This window comes from Aspergillus brunneoviolaceus (genome assembly GCF_003184695.1).
Source record: "Aspergillus brunneoviolaceus CBS 621.78 unplaced genomic scaffold BO95scaffold_36, whole genome shotgun sequence".
Lineage (NCBI taxonomy): Eukaryota > Fungi > Ascomycota > Eurotiomycetes > Eurotiales > Aspergillaceae > Aspergillus > Aspergillus brunneoviolaceus.
Genome location: NW_020290766.1, coordinates 371,827 through 393,429, shown reverse-complemented (window position 1 = coordinate 393,429; position 21,603 = coordinate 371,827). Strand labels below are relative to the sequence as shown.

Here is a 21,603-nt window from a genome sequence, read left to right as displayed (position 1 = left end):
TTCTACGTGTGCATCTGCCCCTAAAAACGGAAGGCCGGTTTGGCTCGAAGTCGGTGCATGGGATTGACGATTTGGATAAGTGCTGAGAGCTATTTGTCCCTCAAAAACCGGCGCAAACACTGAGTGGGGTTTCGAAGTTTAACATTTATCCATCCACTGGTTTGGCCTTCGCCCGGAGCAACGATATCGGCCTCCCGGAAGAATTGTTAGGGCTTACTATAAGTTACTACTGGTGCGTACTACCTACTCCCTAGTAGGTACTAGTAGAACTCCCCTCTTTCCCATCATTGTGTCAAGTCCTGACAAGCTGCCAAAGATCGAGAGACCTTGAATCTGGGAACAAGGAATATAACTGCCATGACTAACGTATACATCATGGGCCTCATGTACGGCGAATCCGCCAATTTTTTGGCCGGCCGATATCAAAAGTACTAGTAGTATGCAGCATGTTTACCAATGACAATTGATTATTGCTTGCAGAGAAGCGTTAGACCCGAGGGTACAGACGGTAATCCAGGATTTCATCCAACTTCATCATGCTTTGGACAATGGCTTCGGCTCTGGCACATGTTCGAGCTCACCTCCCATCTGCAGAAACCAGACGGCCCCCGGGTGCTCGACCACAGAGCTCCCCCCATACAAGAAGTTCATGGGAAACCCCAGGTCGAATGGTACAGCAGCCTCGATCTCGCGAATCTCCTCCTCCGAGAGCCGGATGGTGAGTGCCTCGATGTTTCCGCGCAAATGATCGATCGTGCGCCCGCCAACGATGGGGAAAACATAGGGGGCTTTGCTGGTAACATAGGTCAGGGCGATGCTGGTTCAAAGCGTGCCCTTTTGCTGGGCCAACCTCTCCAACACGCGCGACACCTGTCGCTCGTTCTCCCCGGGCTCCACGGCTCGTCCCTCGCTTCAGACACGAAGGTACCGCCCCCCAGGGCGCCCCAGGGGGCAATCCCCATGCCCTCCGCATGACACATGGGCAGGATATCCCGCTCAAAGTCCCGTGAGGCTGCATTCCACCGGCCCTGATAGACACTGAAGGGACGCAGGCCATGGTTGCGTGCATACTCGTTGGCTTTACTCACCACCCAGGCCGGGGTGTCGCTCACCCCGAGGAAGAGAACTTTCTCGGCGGCGACCAGATGGTTGAGCGACTGCATCAGTTCGGGGATCGAGGTGCCAAAATCCCACCAGTGCACGTAGAGCTGTCAATTTTCTCGGGTCAGTCTTTCTCCTCCTCCCAGTCCTACTCCGGACGGAGTAAGCGTACCAGGTCAATGTAGGTGGTTTGAAGTTTCTCCAAACTCGCATGCACCGAGGTGTGCAGGCTCTTGGTGCCATTCCCATTAAAATTGACAATGATTTCCTTGTCACCGCGACCAGCGTGAAAGTTGGTCGAGAATTTGGTAGCGACGACCATTTGATCGCGCACGCCGCGCTTCTTCATCCATTCTCCGATCCACCGCTCGGACTCCTCGGCCTGGTAGTTGTTCGAGGTATTGAGGAAGTTCCCCCCTTGACTGTAGAAAGAGTCCAGAATACTCTCGGTAGTATTCTGATCACAAGTTCCCACTGCAGTCCACGGTCATCAGCGCTTGGTTGCTGAAGTTCTAGTGGAAAGAGGGTGGGAGGGCGCTTGGGGCCTCACTGTAGCCTTTCCATGCATTACCGAAGTTCATGCCCCCCAAACACAGCGGACTGACACGAACTGAGGCGGTGGGAGACAAAAGACGATAACGACCGAGAGGGCCTTTGGCGCGGGGAGCCGCTTGGGCCAAGGGAGACTCTGTGGCGGGCATGACGGGAGAGAAGTTAGGGCTAAGTTGAGATTTACTGACGGCGGTCACAGTCGAAGAGTGAGTGACAGTCATGGTTGAAATAGTCGCAGTATCTCGAGTCCTTCCAGCTGTTTACAACAAACAATGACGATTAGAGCCAAAAGCAGTGGGGTCAGGGCTTGCAGTAGCTTTCAGACCAGTGATGCTTAAGCAGAGCAGATATAGTAATCATATACACGGTCCCAGCCGATCCGCCGGACCCACTCCGAAGTATTTCGGGGTCGCTGTTGTCTCCCGATGTTTTCGGACGCAGAGAGACCACTCCGGACTATTTCTTGCCCCCTTTGTGTTGCTCGTGATGTCTCTTCTGTACCCGAACGTTTGTCTATGGCCTTCTCGACCAGTCTTCCCCTCTTCTGTCGCCCACGCCCACGAATCCGGATCGCAGCTCGCCGAATCATGACCCCGAAACGCAGCCACCACGAGGACCCCAAGGTCGTGCAACTCGACCCCTAGCCCCTGGGCCACGTCTACCGCCTGATCGAGCCGGGTCCAGTGCTGCTGGTGACCACTGGATCCCTGCGTGACGCGACCCACAACGTCATGACTATCGGCTTTCATATGATGATGCATCACCAGTCACCGCCGCTGATAGGCATCACGCTGGGCCCCTGGAACGCCTCATTCGCCCGCCTGCGCAAGCACCGCGCATGCGTGCTGGCCATTCCTTCCGTGGAAATGGCCCCCGAGGTGGTCGACATTGGGAATTGCTCCGCGGCTGGAGACGGGGAACCCACCAAGTGGGAGCAATTCGCACTCGAAGCACGCCCCGCAGACCAGGTCGAGCCCCCCTTGATAGCTGCCCCGCACATCCTGGCCAACATTGAGTGTGTGGTGGAGGATACGATTCTGGTGTCCAAGTACGCGATGTGGGTGCTCCGGCCCGTCAACGCATGGACCAGAAGGGGGGATCATCAGCCCGGCACCGTCTTTCATCATCGCGGCCAGGGGGTCATGGTGGCCGACGGCGAAGCGATTGACCTCTCGCAGCGGATGATCAAGTGGCAGGAGTTTTTGGGTTGATTCTCAGCTCTGATGTTTATTTAGCATTCAAATCTTCCGTCCAATTTACCCAGTAATCTCCGATTTCTCTCGGGCCTCTCGGCCGCCGTCAATATATATGGATAGATGTTCACCCCCTTCCTCGATATCCGCGTTTGCAATCCACCCCCCTCAACCCCTAGACAAGCTGTCTTCCTATTTAGGAATTGCAGCTGGTGGAAACGAACACCCTTTGTGAAGCAAACATCGATTGAGGCCATCTTCAGAATCTAAACGTAGGAGCTGGTGAGATCTTGGGCTTCTTGCAAAAGGCAAAGGGAGATTTCCAATCAGGAATTCAAGTGCGTATCTACTCTCTACCAACAGAGCACTACCGTCCTACAGCTACACGTGCGTCGCTATCGATTACCCGGCAAGAAGATAGACAAACAGCATAAGAAGTTGTTCCAAAAGGCTGACTGTCCTAAGAGCAAAGCTGGTGACAATGACAGATGACACCAGAGCAAGTCATTACTGACAGGAGAAGGAAAATCAACAGCACACACACCACCACCGCATCCCCAGCCTCCAGTATCAATCCCCCTCACAACAACAACAACAACAACACAACATCACCGCTCTCCATCAACATCAGCGCTTCCCAGCATCCGTCAAGTAGGACCGGGTCGCAAAGTCCTGAGACTCTACTCTGATTTCCGAATTCCCCATCCATCACGATATGCATCTATCAGCTTTTGCATGATCTGTCTTCGTCGATCGCAGAATGTCCATTCTTACCAGAGCTCGAGGTTCTTCACTTTCCTCCAGTGGTAGTAGTGGTGGTGGTGGTGGTGGTGGGAGGATTGGGCTGAGGGGTCGAGGAGCTCGCCAAGGGGGATCTCTCAAGGCTGAACTTGACACCCACTTTATATCGCCGAAATCGAAAGGTTGAGTTGCAGTTCGCAATCTTTTCGGTGTTTTCGGAGTTGCCAGACATTGTGTGTCGGGACTGAGTTGAGGATATGGAGGATGGAGGTGATTCCAAACAGAAGGACGCGTTGCAAGGAGGCTAGGTAATCGAAGAAAAGGCAACAGGAATGCGAGATAAGAAGATGCAAAAGAGAATAACCGCATCAAAGATGGGATCGGGCTCTTTGATAGACTGGGTGAAGATACACAGGAGAGGGCTGTCACATCAAAGCCTGCAGTGGAATGCCCCGGTGCATCCCGAAGTGTTCGTGGAGGGATCGAATCTCAATACAAACTTTTACACAGCCACCACGGCTACCAGCACTGGTGGCTCAATGTTTGACACTTAGGCGTATGGCTCTTAAAATATTCGCTTGGGTAGTCCTTGCACGCTGGGTAGCGACGTCGGGGTCTTAGACAAGCGCGGACACATCATGAATGAGGGGATAAGGGCGGTGAGGAAACGCCATACTGGAAGATTTGCATTGGGGCTCGATTAGCTAGACAACAGAAATGTTACTTTTGATGACGCCTTTGAGAGAGGTGGAAGATGTTTGGATTCTAGCTACGTCAGGCTAACTGCGAGAATTAGCTAGGGCCACCGAGATTGGCAGTGAGCGAGCAGCCCCAGGCAAGGCTCCAGGCATAGATCATGCTACGATGGAGGCTTTCATACAAGGAAGGTCTGTTGACAACGCCCAAATTCAACTATATCTTTGATTGAGATGAGTCACTGAGCTGGAACCGAAAGCAAGTGAGTGAATCGAAAAGAGAGAGAGAGAGAGAGAGAGACGAGAAAACAAATGACAGGGGAGTTGGTACAGATCTAGCGGAGAGAGAAGAAAAGCTGAAACAAAGCACGGGAAACAAGAGAAGTACTTCTCGAATGCGGAGTACCGCAGCACAGCACTGAGTCAGGAGGCTCTCAGGCCCAATACCTCGTGAAGCTTGCTCAAGCCTTGCAAGTCTCCAGCCATGGTATCTTTCAACTTCTTGTCGAACCAGCCCCAGCTGGCGCCGCCTTCAAAATCGATCAGCCAGGCGTCGCCTTCGCCATCGATCACCACATTTGCCGCCTTGACATCTCCCCAGCAGAGACCCTCCTGATGCAGAGTCTGCACGGCCTCGGAGACCTGGTCATACCACTTCGGACGGTCGGCGAGGCTCATCTCGCAATCATCGAGAATCAGACGATCCAGACTGCGGGAGGACGGGATGCACGTCATGAGAATCGCTTCGAAGATTGTATCCAGGCCGATGAGCCCTTCCAGCCTCGGGGCCCGGAGAGTGGTGTATCCTTTCCGGCTCAACGCTTCCAGCTTCCGCAACATCGAGATCTCCCGGACAAACTCCGGATCTCTGGCAAGCTTGTAGACATAGGCCCGTCCGTTGATGGTGACTTGGTGGACCTGATTCGTCAACGCGCAGAACCGCTCGACGTCCGACAAGGCAAAGACCGGAACGTCTTTGACGTCCTCCTTGACCAGGCCCCAGTCGACTCTCACGAGCTCCGGCTGCAACGGTTCGAGTCCGGGCGTGTCTGCGTCCGGCCCCGGAACCAGCTGGAAAGGCCGGAAGCCGTGTGTTAATTCGGACTCGAAAGTGTCTCTGGCCTCGTCCGTCTTGGTCGCCGTGAAGACCGGTCGACAGGCTGCTTCCAACCCTCCGAGGAGTTCCACCCAGGCCTGCTTCTTGTAGAGATCGAGGTAGCGATGGACAACGGTTTCCTCGGACCTCTCTTGCGGGTCGTCCGGAGACGGAGGCGGAACGATGATCAGGATGCCGAACTCCGTCTCGCGAAGGGTGGCCTCGTCCTGAACGGCGAAACCTATCGCAGCCACCGCGAGAGGGCCCGGACTTCCGAAATGACCGATTTGGCTGGCCCTGAGGCCTGGACGTAGCGGTGTGCCGGGGCCGGAGGTAGAGGCAGAGAAGCACATCTGAAAGTCCTCTAGAGAAGGGTGAATTAGCCACAGGTCCGTTCAGCACTGCAGTGAACAACTTACCCCAGTCCGCCTGGTCATCGAACCCGCGGCCACTGTATTTCAAGTTGGCCCAGAACTGAAAGTCGAGGCCGACATTGTCCTTGGGCGATTTGGCTGCCATCGTGTTTTGATTGGAAGATGAGGTACGTGGGTACGTAGTGAAATATGCCGAGGTAGAAGAAGATTAGGGCTGTTTGGAGAAATGTTGTTGGGAGAAACACACCGCAGAGGATGCAGAGGAACAGCAGCGCTTTTTAAAAAGACATGGAAACAGGGGTCGGTCAGTCATTCATTGTGCTGATACAGCAATGAAGATTTGACCAAGGCACTGGAAAGGAAAAGGTAAATAAGAACACGGCTTCGCGGGATTGCTTGCCCGAGGGTAAATCTCGTATACACTGTCTAAGCTGAGAGAGTGCAGTCACCGCATAGGATACTTTTGTACACAGCTTGTGCCTAGAAATCAATAGTTAGTATTAGTTACCAAGTTAAAATACTAGTCTTGCATAATTAGCTAGACAGCAAAAGATCCGCTGCGGCTGGTAGTCCAAGGTGGTGAGTCGAATTAGATCGAGCCGCCGTCTTTGTTGGCGACGGTGACAAAGATATTTCTCAAAGGTCGATGTATACTGTTTCCGTAGATTCACTCTTCACAGTGCAAACCCTTCTAATAGTCGTCTGGTTAGACCCGTTTCTGACGAGTTTACTCCGTAATATTCACAAAAATGGACAGCAGAAAAGCACCAGCCAGAAAATACGAGAGAAAGGAGAAAGTATAATATAAAACTGGAATGTCCTTTACAGTTTGACTGAGATCATTAATCTCAAGAAGGGGAATAAATGCCTCTCTGCCATTACCCGAGACACAGGATAAACAAATGACCTGTCAAGGATGTGTGACTGTGTGAAGCTATCTGAGAGGAACTATCAATGTACTTGGCGGGTGGTAAGCAGCCCGAGCTATGTAGTAGTCTGTGTATGCCTTCAGTTTATCCATGGGATCGTGTAGTATGATGTCTGAAGACTATTTATTTTTATTGTTTTATTTTTCTTTTTCCTTTTCATTTATTGATTTTTCATTTTTTGCAAAGCGCTAAGTAACTTTCCAACTTAGTTAGGATTCAGGGCAGATGGTACTTATGAGGGCCAAAGCATGCTGACTGCTGATTGGCTATCGAGATATAGTCACGTGAACCGCGCTTAGCCGAATGGCGGATGGGGGTGTACCTACCTAGTAGGTAGGTACCTTAAGGTAGTAGGTATGGATCAATACATGTATGGCGATGCTCCAAAGGGTCCTTGGGTGCTTGGGTGCTTGGGTGATTGGGTGCTTGGAAAGATGCCCCCAGTTCGCCCTCGTGCCTCGTAGTAGTAAGTTGTCCACTGTGCTGCTGTCAGCATGGACCGGGGGCTTTAGGGCTACATATACCTTTAAAAATTAGTTGGGACTGTCACCGATGTGGATACCCAATACAGTAACCTTGAAGCTGCAGCTGATCTACCTATTAAGTCGTCATTCTCACAACGACATATACCTATACATAGTAGTACAACTGGCTGCACGGACCCGCGTCAGCCGCGTGGGCCTGTGCCCTGCGGGCTGGCGGCGGGCTAAGCCGCAGCGATTGGAGCGCTAAGTGTCGCTTAACCCGTGTGCTCGTATACACATCCATAGCGCGAGACATGCGAAGAGGCTCGGCGAGGAATCAAGCCTCAGCTGCCACGAATTGATTACCCAAATTGGTTCCAGGGATCATCCATAGCGAACAGGAATTCTGATTCCAATGCCATGGTCTATCTTATCCAGTGGTGGGTCAAGCTGCCTCGGAGGGTGTTGCGAGATGACTATATAAGGCGGTTCTCTTCTTCTTCTTCTCCAAGATCCTAGAATCCAGACAAGCATCTCCAACCCCAATCTCCACTGACTCTCAATCAACCGCAGAGAAACCATGGGCTCAACACAACCCAGCCTCGAGAGCCTGGGCGCGACCATAGCCGACCTCACCCACGCTCTCGCCGGTCAGCTCAACGCCGCGGGGCAACCGCAGCCATCCTTCGCAGTAAATGCACCAGCCTCCATGCCCCCAGACCCCAAAATCCAGGATTCTCGCATGAAGCTCCTAGAGACTCTTGAAACCCTGCACCATCTAGTGACAGGATCCAGCGACTTCTGGTTCCAACAGAGCATGTTTGTAAGTCCCCTTGCCCCCCCCCCTCTATCAGATGGCATAGGCATATCGATCCTAACCCAAAAAGCCAAACCACGCCCTCCTCACCTTCGACGTCTTCAACACCTTCCACCTCTGGAACGCAGTGCCCCTCCACGGCTCCGCCAGCTACGCCGACATCGCCCGCACCACCGACCTCCCCGAACCGATCGTGCGCCGCTTCCTCCGGCTCGCCTTCACCATCTTCGTCTTCGCCGAGGAAGGGTCCCCCGGCAACGAGCGGGTCGTGCACACCGCCGCGTCCGCGCACATGGCGCGCTATCCCTATGCGCGGGCCTTCCTCGCGCATAACCTGGAGGATGTGCGGCCCGCAGCGACGGTGGGGGTGGATGCGTTGAAGAAGTGGTTTGTGGGGCGGCATGGGGCGGAGGTGCCGGAGGAGATCACGGCATGCGCGATCCCGCTGGCGACGGATCATGATGGGCGGCGGCGGGGTACGGATCTCTGGGAGTTTTTGGAGACGTTTGAGCGGTTGCCGGAGCAGCCGAGGGGGTTTCGCGCGAAGCGGTTTGCGGAGGCGATGCAGGGATTGCGCAAGACGAGTGGGGTGATGACGGAGGGGGTGTTGAGGCGGTTTGATTGGGGTGGGTTGGGGGAGGGGGCTACTGTTGTGGATGTAAGTTCTTGCTGTTGCCAGTGGTTCAGGGGAAAGAGTGAATTGTACGTTGGCGGTGCTAATGCAGTATAGCTTGGAGGGTCGGCAGGACATATCAGCGTCATCCTCGCTGAACACTATCCCAAGCTCAATCTGATCGTCCAGGATCTCGCCTCGGCCCAGTCGGCCTTCGAGGCGAATATCAGTTCCACGCCGTGTGCATCCCGCATCACGTTCCAGACACACAATCTCTTTGAGCCGCAGAGTTGTCCAGCGGATGTCTTCCTGCTCAAGTCGGTCCTGCATGACTGGTCCGACAAGTATGTGCGGCAGATTGTCCGGAACCTGCTGGGAGTGCTGAAGCCGGGGAATCATCTGCTTGTCTTTGATTTCGTGGTGCCGGCGGAATATGACGATGCCCAGAACAAGCTGGCGATTCCATTGCCGGTCAAGAAATCGGTCGCGGCCATGGATCTGCAGATGCACGTGGCGTGTAACTCGAAAGAACGGACCATCCAAGACTGGACGGATGTGATCAAGCAGGCCGATGGTCGCTCTGACTTGAGGGAGGTTCATCTTCCTGCCGGATCGCCGCTGGGGATTCTCGACTTTGTGTTTCAGGGATGATAGATCGCATCACAATCATCCAGGAAGCAGAGCCTGGGCTTTGCTACCTCTGCTCTGAGACAGTATACCTATTAGTTCTTATGGATAGAATTGAGCGTGTTTTGTTGGATGTCCTTTGGTTCACACTTTTGACTCGACCTACCTTCCTAAGCAATATTCCTTTTGCTGCATCAAGCTTCACCTGTCTTAATCTGTCCTCGCCGCATTGATCTATACTCGAATCCAGATTATGTGACAAATCCTCACCTCCAAGTATATTTCCATCCATAGTTGGCCATTCTGATCCTGCTTGACGCCATGGGGGTCTCTCCGTCAACCTCTGCCGCGGATGGTTCAGGTATTCCCCAGCATCGCAGCTATACATATACCAGATCAGTTTCAACCCCCCATAGGAGAAGAAACCTGACTTTGCGTGGACGACACAACAGCTCGACTCTCTAATCAGCACACTATACAGATTCTACTCCCGGTCGCAGATGCTCGGTCCTAGGCCGAAGAGGCAGAGTCGTGATACCCTGCGCCAGGACAGATGCGGCTGCAGAGCGTTGCGCGAGAGCAATCAGCCGGTCGATCTGCCCTCCGAACCATGGCCGGAACGCTTCCAGGAGGTCTGCCACTGCATAGCATGGCTGGTCCACGCTGGAAGCCGTGTGAGTGGAGACTGAGACAGGCGATGTCTGGCGTCGAAATCGATCGCCCTCCTGCGGGCCCGACTCCGGGTGGGTCATGACCTTTGCCCAGCTGGAACTGCTGCTTGCAAGCCAGGAATGAGGAATAACGAGTGTCGCACCGTGCTGTAGCAGCAGCGCGATTGACTCAACATGGGCTTGAACTACTTCGGCGTCAACGGTGAGATAATTAACTAAGCAACCTGCTGTCCACGCGAGGAATCGTGCCCAGACGGTCCCTCCTCGGTAATAATCATTGGGGTTGCCCCCGTTTTCGAGCACAATGCGCACGAGTTCGGGGCTGACCAACGAGTACCCAATACCCAATGAACCACTAAACTGGTAGAATTCCGGTCTGAGAACGTGGTCCAGGATCGGGCGGCCAGCCTTGTTGCGCACTTGCGCTGGACCAAGACACTCCCTGACATAGCCTCGCATATCAAAGTCGATGGCGAGAGTCAGGAAACAACTTCTTTCGTCCGCCCACCTTTCTACTACTCTGCCTATGTACCAGCCGAAATTCATGCTACTGTTGGGATCGCTCGCTGATAGGAGAGCTTCAATGACTGGGTCCAGAACTCGGGCTGCTCTGATGGCTGGGGCGGACTCCCTCCATCCAGGCACTGCTAGTGCGCTCGCCAGATAACTAGCGATGCCAAAACTCAATTCCGGATTGATTCCAACAACCATCAAGGCTTTAAGTTGATGGATTCTGGCGTTGACCAGGTACCGCCTTGCGTCAAAGGGCCCGCCGGTATTTCGATGCAGTAATTCCTGAATCTCAGGCGATCGAAGGAAGTCCCGGCAGCTGCGATGTATGAAGCTGATGGTTAGCATAAATGTGTGTCCTATCTCTGCCGACTCCGCAACCTGTGTACAAAGCGCAGAATTGAATTGATGACCATCGTAGGTCTCCAAGTGATCCGGAGTGGTAAGGTCAAAATAATCAGAAAACTCCAGATCAAATACGCACTCCAGCAGGCCCATACATCGACTGTTGATCCTACGGTACGTGGAGTCCAGCATAAAGGCAAGTCCTTCACGATCAGCCAGATCCAATATGGGATAGTTCGGCGGGCTTGTGTCTGCAAAGTCAAGGACGGGTTCGTCAATGAACAGGAGGTCAAGCATCCGCAGCGGGTGGAGTGCGGTGAACGCGGTCTCCTCATGTAATGCAATTTGGATCATTTTCGACGCTTCTCTCCTGTGCAGGGGAGGGATCGAATCGATCATCCTACTAAAGTATTCATCCAGGTCAGCGGGGATGCCGTTGAGCTTTCGCGACAGGGCAGCCATATTATCGCCATCCTGGAGAGCTTCAAGCAGGTCGCGCACCACGAGCCGGACCCATAAGAAGACTCCAGCAGCCTTTTCAGTCATCGCTAAAATTAGTCTGTCTGCCTCGGCTTTCTGGCGAAGGTGAAGATATCGAAAGCGGGGGGATTTGGTAAGCTCGGTCTTGATATATGTGCTGATATCCTGATGAGTAAGGTCCTCTAATCGCAGTTGCGGTGTGCTGTTGAAGGCATCTCGGAATACGTTCCACGGCCGGCTTGACAGACATGTCTTCACATTCGCCATTCCGTTCAAGCCAGTCAGACTTCGGATTACATCCCGTCGCAACTCGTCAGTGCCTTCATATTCATCCAGACCGTCGATAAGAAGGAGGATTTTGAAGCGGTCTTGCAGAGCGCCAATGCACAGATGAAGTAGACTCATTAGCTCAGACTGGGTCCATTCCACATGACTCGAGCCCCAAGTTCGGGGATTGTACTTTGGTCCAAGTGTCGTGATGCGAGCTATGAGCTCAGGCTGCTGTTCGAGTATCTGGGCAAGCAAGGACCGCACGAGTCCTTCGAAGGACTTCTGCAGCGCATTCCCTGCATTCCAGAAGTAATATGAAGCTCGTATCACTGTGAACCCACTTGCCCAGGGAAGCATATGCTCCTCGTTATCCAGATTTTGGTCCAGGTAGCGCATTAGGGTCGACTTTCCCGCGCCCGGTTTACCGGAGATCCAGTAAATCGGTTCGGTGTCCGTGGGAGCAGATAGCCAAGCCACCACCGAGCTCGGGTGTTGTGGCTGCAGGACCCATCGGTAGGTCTTTTCGTGCGCAGTTCGAATTTGTTGTGCACGTTCCTGCATTTGCGGGAACTGGATGCTAGCCAAGAACAGTTGGTGGGTTTCTGCTAGTCTCCTTTGCTCATCCAGGTTCCTGAGATGCTCTTGTCGATCGAGAATGCCATGAATCTGACGTTGAAGGTAGTCAAGCTGATGCCGATGCGAGACGAGAAGCTGAGTTTCTGCCGCTTGGTTCATGCCGGCTGCCTGCACCTGCTCCAGAACCTGGCGTACATCCGCTCGGATCAGCGCGCAACGTTCCTCCAGTGCAGATAAGACGTTGTCCTCTAGCTGAGCCGTAGACTGGAGAATCTGATCCTGGCCCGCCACGGTGGCTTGGGTATCCCTACCACGCACTTAGTGACACGACAGTAAAGCATCGGCCAGGGGCATACTTGAGGTAGAAGAGCAGTGCGGTGTTGAGATTCTCCCGAGCCCGACCCACAGCCTTAGACATGGCTTCCATGCGGTCGCGATTCCAGAGCGTCTTGATGCTCGCCCGGATGGACTCTAGCAATGCATGTGGGGTGCGGAGCTTCAGCTCGTTCAGCAAGTCTACGAACTCGATCGACAGACGAAGGCACTCTTGGTTAGCCTGCTTCAACCGAGCCAGCGCCGGAGTGAGACTGTCTGGGTCGGTAGAATTTGGGATCGAGGCGTGTAAGTCGACATTCAAACTGATCAGGCATTGCAGCACTCCTTGCAGATCTTCGTGCTCGCGGGGTTCGCCCGCGCTGGCTTTGCGGTAGTTCAAGGTCAGGGTCAGGGTTTTCTGACCAAGCTCAATGACTTGAAGAATGTTGCATGCGAGGGAGAAGGCGCTTAAGGGGTCCATACTGAATGTCAGCAATGGGCTCCGAATCGCCTGACGGGTATGTGTATCACAGCCATAGTTGGGGGGGGCGGGGTAATCTAGTCGACGAGGCTGTGTCTAGTCAATCGGCTGTTTGTTTTTCCGTGCGAATAAGTATCAGAACTCGAGCGGCGACAATAATAAAGAAATCCATGGTTGTGTGTCCCAGAAGGCTGTTGTGGAGAAGCAATGAATGGTGTCTTCGATGCCAGGAATATTTGCCAACAGATGGGGAGAAAAGGATGCGAAGTTGGAAGAGGCGTGAGTGGATGAACCATACGGCAAGTATGGGTAATGGGACTCAACTGGATAGGTACAGTACCGTAGATCCATGCAAGCAACACAGACAGTAACCGTAGTTAGTGGTGCATGGATCATGGGTTTGTTTTTCCCTGTCCATTTCTGGGTACCTAGTGTAGGGATCTGGAAGGTGATATTGGTTGAAGACTGGCATAGAACACACTACAAGTATCACCACAACCCACTATCCATCATCCCTCGCAACTCACCAAGAAAATCCTTGGCCGTGATACGCCGCATCCACCTGCCATCGTTCTTCCCCTCTTCCTCGCACAGCGCTTTTGCTAACAGTCCCGCCTGTCGCACGGATAAACCGTTACCAAACAGTTGAAGCAGAGTGGTTTCTATCTTCGACTGTTTCGCAGCGTCAACTACACTCTTCCACACCAGCATGCGAAAGTCCCGATCAGACGACATCCGGCGGGAGACCAACCCCAAGAACGACATCGCCATGGCAAAGACATCCGAGCTCATGGGATCGTGTTTTTGGTTGAGTAAAATCTCTGCTCCCGCGTCAGTACACCGTCAGATTCTTTACTCCAATAGCTTACCTTGAGATAAATACCCCAAAGTTCCCGCACTGCCTCTCACCTCTCGGGCGGGGGTAGCGTGGTCCAGGTCCGAAAGGAGAACGTGCATGTCCCCCGTCTCATTCCATCTATACACCACATTCGCGAGCTTCACATCGCGATGCGCAAAGCCCTGTGCATGGAGCTGGACTAGCCCTTCCCACATTTGCAGCATAGCTGAGCGGGTCCGCTGCCCTGGCTCCTCGCGCGACGACAATCCGGCCGCCCACGAATGCAGACTTCCCTGCATGCGTGGCATGATCATTGCGTAGACCAGCCCATCTGCAGCCTTGTCATCCTCTGGTTGGGGAATGGTTACCGTCTCCAGGGAGCGGAGCAGGTGATCGCCGTGGATGAGGTCCATTAGCTGAGCCTCCCACAGTAGATGGGGACGGTGCGAGACCTTGATGGCGACATCCTGCTTTTCTTTGAGATTTAGAGAAGACAGAATGCCAGGATAGACGTAGCCACTGGCCCCATGGCCCAGGATCCCTCGCTGATCGATCTCTAATCGGTATCCATCGGTGAATATCGTGGTTTGGTCTGGGTCGTCGTCCTCCTGGACTCGGGATGCCGGGACTCGGGACCGGAGAACGTCAAGGGTTGCTCGGCGGTTGGCGTGACCTGAAAAAGGTCTGTGATGGTTGGTATAGTTCTTGTACGTCTCCCATGACTCGATGAAGTCAGGAACCTTGTGTCTCTCCTGTTCTTGTTCCGTTGCTGGATGGCTCGATGGATCTGGGAAGGCAGAGCTCCACGGTCGGCATCGAATTTGTCCGAGCAGTATTAGAGTCAAGCAGATGCCCAGTGGAAGCTGGAATACCAGCCAGGAAATCGATACTGCCATGCTGATGGGGTTTTCTCTCAATCAAACGGGAGGCAACAGTCCGGACCAACGTAAAAACAGCAGGCATCATAAAGGAGACGCAAATGCTAAGACGAGACATTCCTATCAGGATCATCGGGACTGTCTCTTCAAGACCTGCTTTGCTGCATTCAAGTGCCAATTTGGACGTCCATCACAAATCAATAATTGAAGTCCCACAGCCATACCACGATGCCCGCATCTGATGCTGCCGCGGTGCTGCAGTGGAGCCAAAGATCACAGATGTTGAATCCTCAGTGCGGCAAGAAGCTCCGCCTCTTGCGAGTCATGCATTTCCCCAAGAAGAACTATGAGAAGCATGCAGTGGCTTGTCGCTGACATGAGTGGCGGCTCATCTCCGGTTGGGTGGCGATCCTTGGGGAAATTTTCCCCGAGATGCAGCCACCTGCCGCTCAGTATTGGATCTTCTGCACTAGCGTTACCAGCTAACGATTGATTATCCAGTTCAGCCCGCTTGAGAGAGAATCTATGCTCGTAATCCAGCAAGTTTGGTCGAGAACTAGAAGTCCATTGAGATACGGTCTGCAGAACTTACCGGTACGTGGCCGCATAGCTCAGGCAGGGAGAGGGCCCGTCTGCGGCGAAGAGATCCAGCCCGTTCCGGTCGCTTGATGGTGGTCGTTGTGTGATTGATGCAAGGTATGGGGATGTGTCGTGGATGTGCGAGTGGAAGTATGATTTCGATAATTGAAACAGGGTGCTGGTCAACTCGTTGCCAAAGGCGGCGAGATGCAGTGCGATGCAATTCAAGAATTGCCAGTATAATTACGCCTTGAATGTTCCCACCCATTTTCTTGAACTGCCAGTGCACCACTGCTGATACAGATAATTCTTTCATCGCTCTTCCACTTGCCTACCACAAATCTCCAACGATCACGATGCTTGTCCTCACCAAAATCATGCAGCCAGCCCTTCTGCTGGCACTTCTCTGCGTGCTCGCAGCCGCTCTTCCTGCAGATCAGGGAGCCAATCTTACACGCGACTGGTAGTGAGTCAAGCGAAAGATAACGCTAGAGAGGGGAAGCTGACAGCGATGCTGCTACGAAGGGGATTGAAGTCCAAATTGATGCTCATGCAGAGGCCTAACAGCTATGAATCTCAGAGCATACAGCAGGGCAAACGATCGGTGAGTTGGAAGAACACAAGAATACAAGGAAACATTCGAGAAGGGAAATGCCGGGCTGACAAAGTGCATCACAGCTCCTCAGTAACAGACCTCCGCGATGGCGAAATGGCAAACGACAAGATGTGAGTCTGTCGAAAAGTAGTTGGGCCAGGCAGAGCTGACCGCGATTTATCTTGTCATCAAGAATCTGGCTCTGGCTCTATCAGCATCGGCCTCAGCATCGGCCTCAGCATCGCTTAGCTGAGATCGCGATTGCTTCCGGCAGACGACAGGTGGGAAAGCAGCGCAGCAATGTTTATAGACACGTCTAAATGTTTTCCAGTGCATAGACATATCCGTTTGGCGATCCGTCTGGTTGAAGCTTTTACACACTATGGAAATGCCCGTTTTCCATATGTAACCATGAGGAAGCATCGTCAATGCAGAGGACATCCAGTACAGTAAAAGTGGGAAGGAACACACCCACAACTCAATCTGGCAATCCCATGACAACTAGAACCACTCATCTCGGTTTGCAACGACTACTACTAGTAATACTACTTACTACCTTCTTAGTAACCAAAGCGGCTCGTCTTTCTCCTACCAGAGTCAACTGCAGGTGCTCCACACAGTACCTGCCAGTCGTTCAACGCACATGCATATTAGACATCAATCATAAGAACGATCATATCACCGCTCATGCAAGACTTCCTGTACCCCGACTTATTTCAGCTCTTGTCCTGCGAGATCCCATTCCACTTTACTGATCCCCCCATTCCCCATCAGCCACAGCGTCTTCAATTCCGGGCCGGTCCAGGCAAAGTTCTGAACCGTGTAATTCGTCTGGATGGTGAACAGCAATTCCCCGGATGGATCTATGACGTCCACTCCGTAACCACAGCCGGTAACGATGTAGCCATTTGCGGCCACTTTCAGTCCATCGGGGACAAAGCCAGGTGCGAGGTAGATGGGCCGTTTGTTATAGGCGTGGGCTCCATCTTGACTCACGTCGAAGGCATAGATGGTTCTGGTGGGTATGATGTCAGTTACCTGAGACTCGAAGCAAGTGATAAGCGAAGAGTTGAGATGAGTTACCTTCGCTGAGTCGTGTTGAATGTGCTGCCCGGATGGCCATACTTCGGGTCGACCGGGGCGCTGACAGCAACGGTGTCGCTGATGTAGACGATTGAGCCATCTGGAGTGAAAGCGATACCATTTGGCTGTCCGATACTGTCGTCGACTACGACAACTGCACCAGAAGAAGTGTTATAACGATAGCTGGCAGCGGGCAGCTGAGGAGGCGTATCAGTTAGAGAATTGAACCAAGAGTATTCTGGAAGCAGTTAGCATGTGTGTGAGGAAGGGTGTAACAGGGCACTCACGAGGATCGGTGAACCAGATATCTCCCGTCTTGGGATGAACGGCAAGATCATCAACCGTGTTGAAATAGTAGCCAAAGTAGTTGTTGACCAAGCTGACGGTCTTGTTGGTCTCTGGATCCAGGGTTCTCAACCCCACGCGCTGCTCGGAACCTCCAATGGAGTTGTTGCCACCAGAAGCACCCCAGATGATCTTGCCGTTGTGGAACGTACCACCATTGGGGGCATATACCGGTGGATCAGAGAGATATTCGGACAATGTGGGAGGATCCTGGTTTAGGTCGACCACAAGCTGCGGTAAATAGCCAGTGGGAGGAGCTAGCTGCGACAAATACAGCTTGTTTTGTGACGCTACATAGACAGGAGCCTCGTGCACGGCCTCATTCACCGCGAAGACATACTCGTAACTGGGGTTGGGTCCTAAAGCCTCGAGACCTTTTTCCTTGTTGTACACAATGAAATCGGCCGACTTGATGTCGTTCAGCTTGGTACCGTTGGCCACCGTGGTGTCACCAAACGTGGTGGGTGCATCCATTGTAGTTAGATTGCGGAAAAAGTGGTAGCTAATCATGCATCAGAAGGGCTGTCTACATTTGGACTATGTGCCACGAGTCACTCACGGTAGGACATTGCCATAGCGATTTATGCATACCACGGAGGGGCCGCAGTCCTCTGAGATGGGCTGTGTGACTCCTGTTTGGGCACGAGCCAGTCTGGGGGCAAGGAAGACTAAAGATAGAAGAATCGACTGCATAATGACTACCGGACTAAACAACCAAAGTGGTAGTCCCAGCTATACGGTGAAAGACCGAACGTCCAATTTCATGGCATTGAATCTGATAGACTTGAGCGGGCCAAGGCTGGTACTTATAGATGAGGACCATGCATCTCCAAATAGAGGGGTGACCCCAAAAAAGGGAATGGTGCCTGGGATCAGCACCGACACCGATGAGCCCACCTCTCTGCATCCGAGAGAATTCCGTGGGGGTGAAGAAGAGCCAAATGTGGGTGAGAAACCGACTTGGCGGGGGGTTGGACGATCCGGGAAACAATAGAAAACCTCGGCTGCGGGGATGCGTGGCGAGGGATCGGGCCTCGCGGTTCGCCCGAGTATCTGAAGCTATTCACCCAAGCTAACCACAACACAGTAAGGCTGTGGACTATCAAGGATCTTAGCTTGAAGAGGTTTGGTTGTAACTTGGCAGATCGAGCAAATGATTCGGAGTAACTCCGATCTGGTAAAGCAAACGATCCGTTGCCAAGGCAAAACCGCGACATCCCTTGCAGAGTAATCCGTCGTCGTACGGTAAGTGCGGACTTGTAGCAACGAGGGTCCTCAATGGCGAATACTTAACGAGCTGATGTCTTCGATGCTGCCTGTTCCGTCACCTGCAGATGCAGTCGACGTCTCCTTTGCGTCCGGGTGAATATCCGAACTGTCTTCCTTTTCGCCCAGCGAACGCTGGATGAGCTTGGCTTTCATGACAGCGCCCTTGTAGCGTTCGTCCACATCGTTGACGGCCTCCTCATCGTTCACCATCGGTAGAGAAGCTGGGTCGACTAATTCGAGCAGAGTGTCGAGATTCTTGGCCAGTCTGGAGCTCGTCACCAGGTTTGGCATCGCCTTGCAAAGCGATGGGTCCAGCAATCCTTCGCCCGGTCTGTCACTCGTCCCATCCTCCGTTTGCGACTCCGAAACAGCCTTGGCAGAGACAGACGGGTCGGAGTCTGCGACTCGCTGAGCCCAAACCAACGCCTTGCCGTACAGTCTTCCGATCTCGACGAACTTTTCGAACCCTTTCTCGACGGCGAAAACACTTCCTTCGGTGTAGCCAGCCAAGGCGCCATCTGCGGAGCCCAGGTTGAATCCTTCTTGATAGAATTCTTCCTCCAGGTCCAGGAGACTCTCAAGCAGATTACCGTCCATTGCGGATTTGAATTTTCCCCTCTTTTTCCTGGTGGGTGGGAGGGAGAGCCGGAGATCGTGGGTAAAGACAATTGAACGAGGTGGAACGTAGATAAAGAGAACGCAACAAAGGAAGTCAACCCAGGAGAGTAATTGACGCGGAGAGCATTCCAGAAGGGAAAAAAATAAATCGGAAGAAAACGAAGGGTACGATAGCGATATGGTAGACCGATAGTTACGGAGAGATAGATAAGCAAGCGCTGCGGAGAAAGAAAGATCGGAAGAAGCGATGAATCATCCTCCGGCAGCGGCGCAGAGACACAAACTGCTGCTCTGCTTTGCTCCGGCGTGCAACTTTTACTTTACCCCGCCAATATCTTCACCTCCCCTCCTCCTCTTTTCTCCTCTTCTCCCCCCTCCTTCTCTCTCCTCCACAAAAATGGCGTCCGACGATTCCAAAATCCTTCCTAAGAAGGGTCAGCGCAATATCCTTGTGACTAGTGCCCTGCCCTACGTGAACAACGTCCCCCACTTGGGTAACATCGTTGGTTCCGTGCTCAGCGCCGATGTTTTCGCCAGGTCCGTCTAGTCCTTCATCCTCTTCTCTCCCTCTTTCTTCTCTCCCCGCTCATCGATTGCCTGGTTTTTCGATCTAACCTGACTGTCGATTAGATACCACAAGGCCGCCGGACACCAGACTCTCTATATCTGTGGTACCGATGAGTACGGAACCGCGACGGAGACCAAGGCGTTAGAGGAGAAGGTGACCCCGGAGGAGCTGTGTGCCAAGTACAACAAGATCCACCAAGAAGTATACGAGTGGTTCGAGATTGGCTTCGACCACTTCGGCCGCACCCCGACGAAACAGCACACCGAGATCTCCCAGGCCATCTTCAAGAGACTGTACGACAACGGCTACTTGACCGAGAAGACCGCCGAGCAGCCCTTCTGTGAGACGCACAACTCCTTCCTGGCCGATCGCTACGTCGAGGGCGAGTGCCCTCGTTGCCACTACGACGACGCCCGTGGTGACCAGTGTGACAAGTGTGGCCACCTCCTCGACCCCTTTGACCTCATCAACCCCCGCTGCAAGCTCGACGGCGCCACCCCCGTCCGCCGCGAGACGAAACACATCCACCTCCTCCTGGACAAGCTCCAGCCGCAGATCGAGGAATGGTCCTCCAAGGCCATCGAGAAGGGTGACTGGCCCAAGAACTCCCGTGTCATCACCGAGTCCTGGTTGAAGGAGGGTCTGAAAGACCGCGGTATCACCCGTGACCTGAAGTGGGGTGTGCCCGTGCCCCTGGAGGGCTTCGAGAACAAGGTGCTCTACGTCTGGTTTGAGGCTTGCATCGGCTACCCGTCCATCACGGCCAACTACACGCCGGACTGGGAGCTCTGGTGGCGCAACCCGGAGGACGTGCAGCTCTACCAGTTCCTGGGTAAGGACAACGTGCCGTTCCATAGCGTCATCTTCCCCGGCTGCCAGATGGGCACGGGCGACAAGTGGACGATGCTGCACCACCTCAGCACGACCGAGTACCTGAACTACGAGGGCGGCAAGTTCAGCAAGTCGCGCGGCATCGGTGTCTTCGGCAACAACGCCAAGCAGACGGGCGTGCCCGCCGACGTGTGGCGGTACTACCTGCTCAAGAACCGGCCCGAGACGGGCGACACGCAGTTCGAGTGGCGGTCCTTCGTGGACAGCAACAACAGCGAGCTGCTCGCCAAGCTGGGCAACCTGGTCAACCGGGTGATCAAGCTGGTGATCGCCTCGTACGGGTCGGTGGTGCCCGAGTTCACCGTGCCGGAGTCCTTCCAGCCCACCCTGGACGAGGTGACCGCCACGCTGCGCCAGTACGTCGAGGAGATGGAGGGCGCCCACCTGCGCGCCGGTGTCGTCAGCGCCATGAAGCTGGCTGAGATCGGCAACGGTCTGATCCAGGCCAACCGCCTGGACAACTCGCTCATCGCCAACGAGCCCGAGCGCGCCGCCGCCGTCGTCGGCACCGTGCTCAACCTCATCCACCTGCTCGCCAGCGTCTTCGCCCCCTACCTTCCCGCCACCTCCAAGTCGATCAACGAGCAGCTCGCCGTCCCCTTCGGCCTGATCCCCGCCCTCGACGACCTCAAGGACGGCTGGAAGCCCGACGCCGTCAAGGCCGGCCACAAGATTGGCAAGGCCCAGTACCTCTTCTCCCGCATCGACCCCAAGAAGGCCGACGAGTGGCGCGACCTCTTCGGCGGCTCCCAGGCCGACCGCCAGAAGAAGGAGGAAGAAGCCGCCAAGATCGCCGCAAAGAAGGCCGCCAACGCCGCCGCCAAGGCCAAGAAGAAGGAGAAGAAGGCCAAGGAGGCTGCTGCCGCCGCCGCGGCTGCTGCTGCTGGCGGCCAACCCGTCGAGGCCTCCGCCAAAGGTGGTGCTGAGAAATCCGATGCCTCGTCCTCCACCGAAGCCGTCGACAAGGTCACCGACGGTGTCGCCCAGGTGACTCTTCCCACCTCTTAAATGATTTTCCTTCCGAATCAAACCTTAAAGAGCATTCAAGAATTGCCGGGAAAAGAAAGTTAGGAAGTCCTTTTTTTTGTG

At 53.9% G+C, this 21,603-nt stretch overlaps 9 protein-coding genes across 9 annotated transcripts; 4 read left to right on the top strand and 5 right to left on the bottom strand.

Annotated features, from left to right (window-relative positions):
- Positions 1-534: 534 nt before the first annotated feature.
- BO95DRAFT_453492 (norsolorinic acid reductase) lies at positions 535-1,874 on the bottom strand (the record flags this gene model as incomplete). Its single annotated transcript, XM_025588215.1, has 5 exons — positions 535-817; positions 898-1,208; positions 1,274-1,575; positions 1,652-1,771; positions 1,838-1,874. 5 exons carry the CDS (start codon positions 1,872-1,874, stop codon positions 535-537), a joined length of 1,053 nt encoding a protein of 350 aa, XP_025442047.1.
- A 265-nt stretch (positions 1,875-2,139) lies between these two features.
- On the top strand, positions 2,140-2,864 carry BO95DRAFT_464051 (flavin reductase family protein; the record flags this gene model as incomplete). The annotated part of the gene is made up of 2 exons (XM_025589022.1): positions 2,140-2,160; positions 2,298-2,864. The coding sequence occupies 2 exons, from the start codon at positions 2,140-2,142 to the stop codon at positions 2,862-2,864; spliced, it is 588 nt and encodes a 195-aa protein (XP_025442046.1).
- Positions 2,865-4,553: 1,689 nt separating this feature from the next.
- Positions 4,554-5,897, bottom strand: BO95DRAFT_514758 (uncharacterized protein; the record flags this gene model as incomplete). The annotated part of the gene is made up of 2 exons (XM_025591701.1): positions 4,554-5,742; positions 5,798-5,897. The coding sequence occupies 2 exons, from the start codon at positions 5,895-5,897 to the stop codon at positions 4,706-4,708; spliced, it is 1,137 nt and encodes a 378-aa protein (XP_025442045.1). The 3' UTR covers positions 4,554-4,705.
- A 1,828-nt stretch (positions 5,898-7,725) lies between these two features.
- On the top strand, positions 7,726-9,226 carry BO95DRAFT_363672 (O-methyltransferase; the record flags this gene model as incomplete). The annotated part of the gene is made up of 3 exons (XM_025582628.1): positions 7,726-7,968; positions 8,033-8,620; positions 8,693-9,226. The coding sequence occupies 3 exons, from the start codon at positions 7,726-7,728 to the stop codon at positions 9,224-9,226; spliced, it is 1,365 nt and encodes a 454-aa protein (XP_025442044.1).
- Positions 9,227-9,675: 449 nt separating this feature from the next.
- BO95DRAFT_432207 (uncharacterized protein) lies at positions 9,676-14,584 on the bottom strand (the record flags this gene model as incomplete). The annotated part of the gene is made up of 5 exons (XM_025585043.1): positions 9,676-12,350; positions 12,373-12,880; positions 13,191-13,315; positions 13,378-13,671; positions 13,720-14,584. The coding sequence occupies 5 exons, from the start codon at positions 14,582-14,584 to the stop codon at positions 9,676-9,678; spliced, it is 4,467 nt and encodes a 1,488-aa protein (XP_025442043.1).
- Positions 14,585-15,501: 917 nt separating this feature from the next.
- On the top strand, positions 15,502-15,993 carry BO95DRAFT_464046 (uncharacterized protein; the record flags this gene model as incomplete). Its single annotated transcript, XM_025589021.1, has 4 exons — positions 15,502-15,608; positions 15,671-15,749; positions 15,824-15,871; positions 15,934-15,993. The coding sequence occupies 4 exons, from the start codon at positions 15,502-15,504 to the stop codon at positions 15,991-15,993; spliced, it is 294 nt and encodes a 97-aa protein (XP_025442042.1).
- A 323-nt stretch (positions 15,994-16,316) lies between these two features.
- BO95DRAFT_143793 (SMP-30/gluconolactonase/LRE family protein) lies at positions 16,317-18,152 on the bottom strand. Its single transcript, XM_025580595.1, has 4 exons — positions 17,728-18,152; positions 17,111-17,670; positions 16,824-17,061; positions 16,317-16,755 (listed from the first exon to the last, which is right to left on the bottom strand). The coding sequence occupies exons 1-4, from the start codon at positions 17,859-17,861 to the stop codon at positions 16,452-16,454; spliced, it is 1,236 nt and encodes a 411-aa protein (XP_025442041.1). The 5' UTR covers positions 17,862-18,152; the 3' UTR covers positions 16,317-16,451.
- A 291-nt stretch (positions 18,153-18,443) lies between these two features.
- On the bottom strand, positions 18,444-19,034 carry BO95DRAFT_363910 (Yae1 family protein; the record flags this gene model as incomplete). The annotated part of the gene is made up of 1 exon (XM_025582638.1): positions 18,444-19,034. One exon carries the CDS (start codon positions 19,032-19,034, stop codon positions 18,444-18,446), a length of 591 nt encoding a protein of 196 aa, XP_025442040.1.
- A 372-nt stretch (positions 19,035-19,406) lies between these two features.
- On the top strand, positions 19,407-21,522 carry BO95DRAFT_390080 (methionine--tRNA ligase MES1; the record flags this gene model as incomplete). Its single annotated transcript, XM_025583585.1, has 2 exons — positions 19,407-19,592; positions 19,686-21,522. Exons 1-2 carry the CDS (start codon positions 19,453-19,455, stop codon positions 21,520-21,522), a joined length of 1,977 nt encoding a protein of 658 aa, XP_025442039.1. The 5' UTR covers positions 19,407-19,452.
- Between the last annotated feature and the right edge of the window lie 81 nt (positions 21,523-21,603).